The 1,100-nt window shown below is 69.9% G+C and overlaps 1 protein-coding gene across 1 annotated transcript in view; it reads right to left on the reverse strand.

Moving 5' to 3' along the window:
* Positions 1 to 290: 290 nt before the first annotated feature.
* Positions 291 to 1,100, reverse strand: part of LOC112967211 (beta-arrestin-2-like) — a gene marked incomplete at both ends in the record, with an annotated part of 3,242 nt that continues 2,432 nt past the window's right edge. Inside the window, one exon of the mRNA XM_026068139.1 lies at positions 291 to 471. Within this exon, the coding sequence (XP_025923924.1) occupies positions 291 to 471 (181 nt within the window). The remainder of the gene's footprint in view (positions 472 to 1,100) is intronic.

Consider the following 1,100-nt stretch of genomic DNA (forward strand, 5'->3'; position numbering starts at 1 on the left):
GTGGTGACCCCGACCCCAGGGTCCCCCAGATGGGGGTCGTGGGGTCGGTGTGGGGCCCTGCCCTTGACCCCGTGGCCCCTGACCCCACGGCCTGGTGACCCACGGCCTCTGACCCCAGCGGCACAACCCTTGACCCCGTAACCCCAACCCCGCCCCCTTTGACCCCGTGGCCTGGTGACCCATGGCCTCTGACCCCTGACCCCACCGGGGGGGAGGGGAACCCCAGAAGCCCCGCCCCCCTTATAGGCCACGCCCACATCACGCCCCGCCCCGCGGAATGCCCCGCCCACCGGCGCTCTGCAGGGAGGCCCCGATCTCACGCTCCAGCTCCTCCAGCACCCGCAGCCGTTCGTTCGCCACCCCGTAGCCCGCCATGGCCCGCGCCGGCCGCCGTATCCCGCCGCTTCCGCTTCCGGCTGGCCCGCGCATGCGCCGAGAGCCTGCGGTGCCGCCTTCTTTCCCCTCGCCGCACTACAACGCCCGGTGGCCCACGCAACGCGCCACGTGACCCGAAAGCGGCGACAGGGGGCCCGCGCCGGCCGCCGTATCCCGCCGCTTCCGCTTCCGGCTGGCCCGCGCATGCGCCGAGAGCCTGCGGCGCCGCCTTCCTTCCCCTCGCCGCACTACAACTCCCGGTGGCCCACGCAACGCGCCACGTGACCCGAAAGCGGCGACAGGGGGCCCGCCTGGCTGCGCTCTATGGTGCAATGGTCCTCCAACGCCGCTCTGTGGGAGGGTATCTGTGGTGGGAGTCGCTCGAGGATGCCCGTTGGGCGAGGCCGCTCTAGGAAAAGTCTCCATGGCCAATGGTCCTCCAGTGTCCCCAAACCGGGCTGGGTGGGGGGACAGGCAGGTTGTCGCGCCCCCCCCCCCCGAAAGAGCTCAGTTTCACCCCAAAAGAACTCTGCTTCACCCCAAACACGAGTCAAAGTCTTTATTCACCCCAGTCACCCCCCCGCGCCGTGTCCCCAAAGGGGGGACCCTCATCCCCCCCATGTCACACACAGCCACGGGGGGGGACACAGGGCCCGGGGGGGTCCCTACACGTGTCGGGGAGGGGGGGGAACCGCCCTAAAACAGCTTTAAAAATTAATATACAT

The sequence above is a fragment of the Apteryx rowi genome, unplaced genomic scaffold (assembly GCF_003343035.1).
Source record: "Apteryx rowi isolate R43461 unplaced genomic scaffold, aptRow1 scaffold_2698, whole genome shotgun sequence".
Classification (NCBI taxonomy): domain Eukaryota; kingdom Metazoa; phylum Chordata; class Aves; order Apterygiformes; family Apterygidae; genus Apteryx; species Apteryx rowi.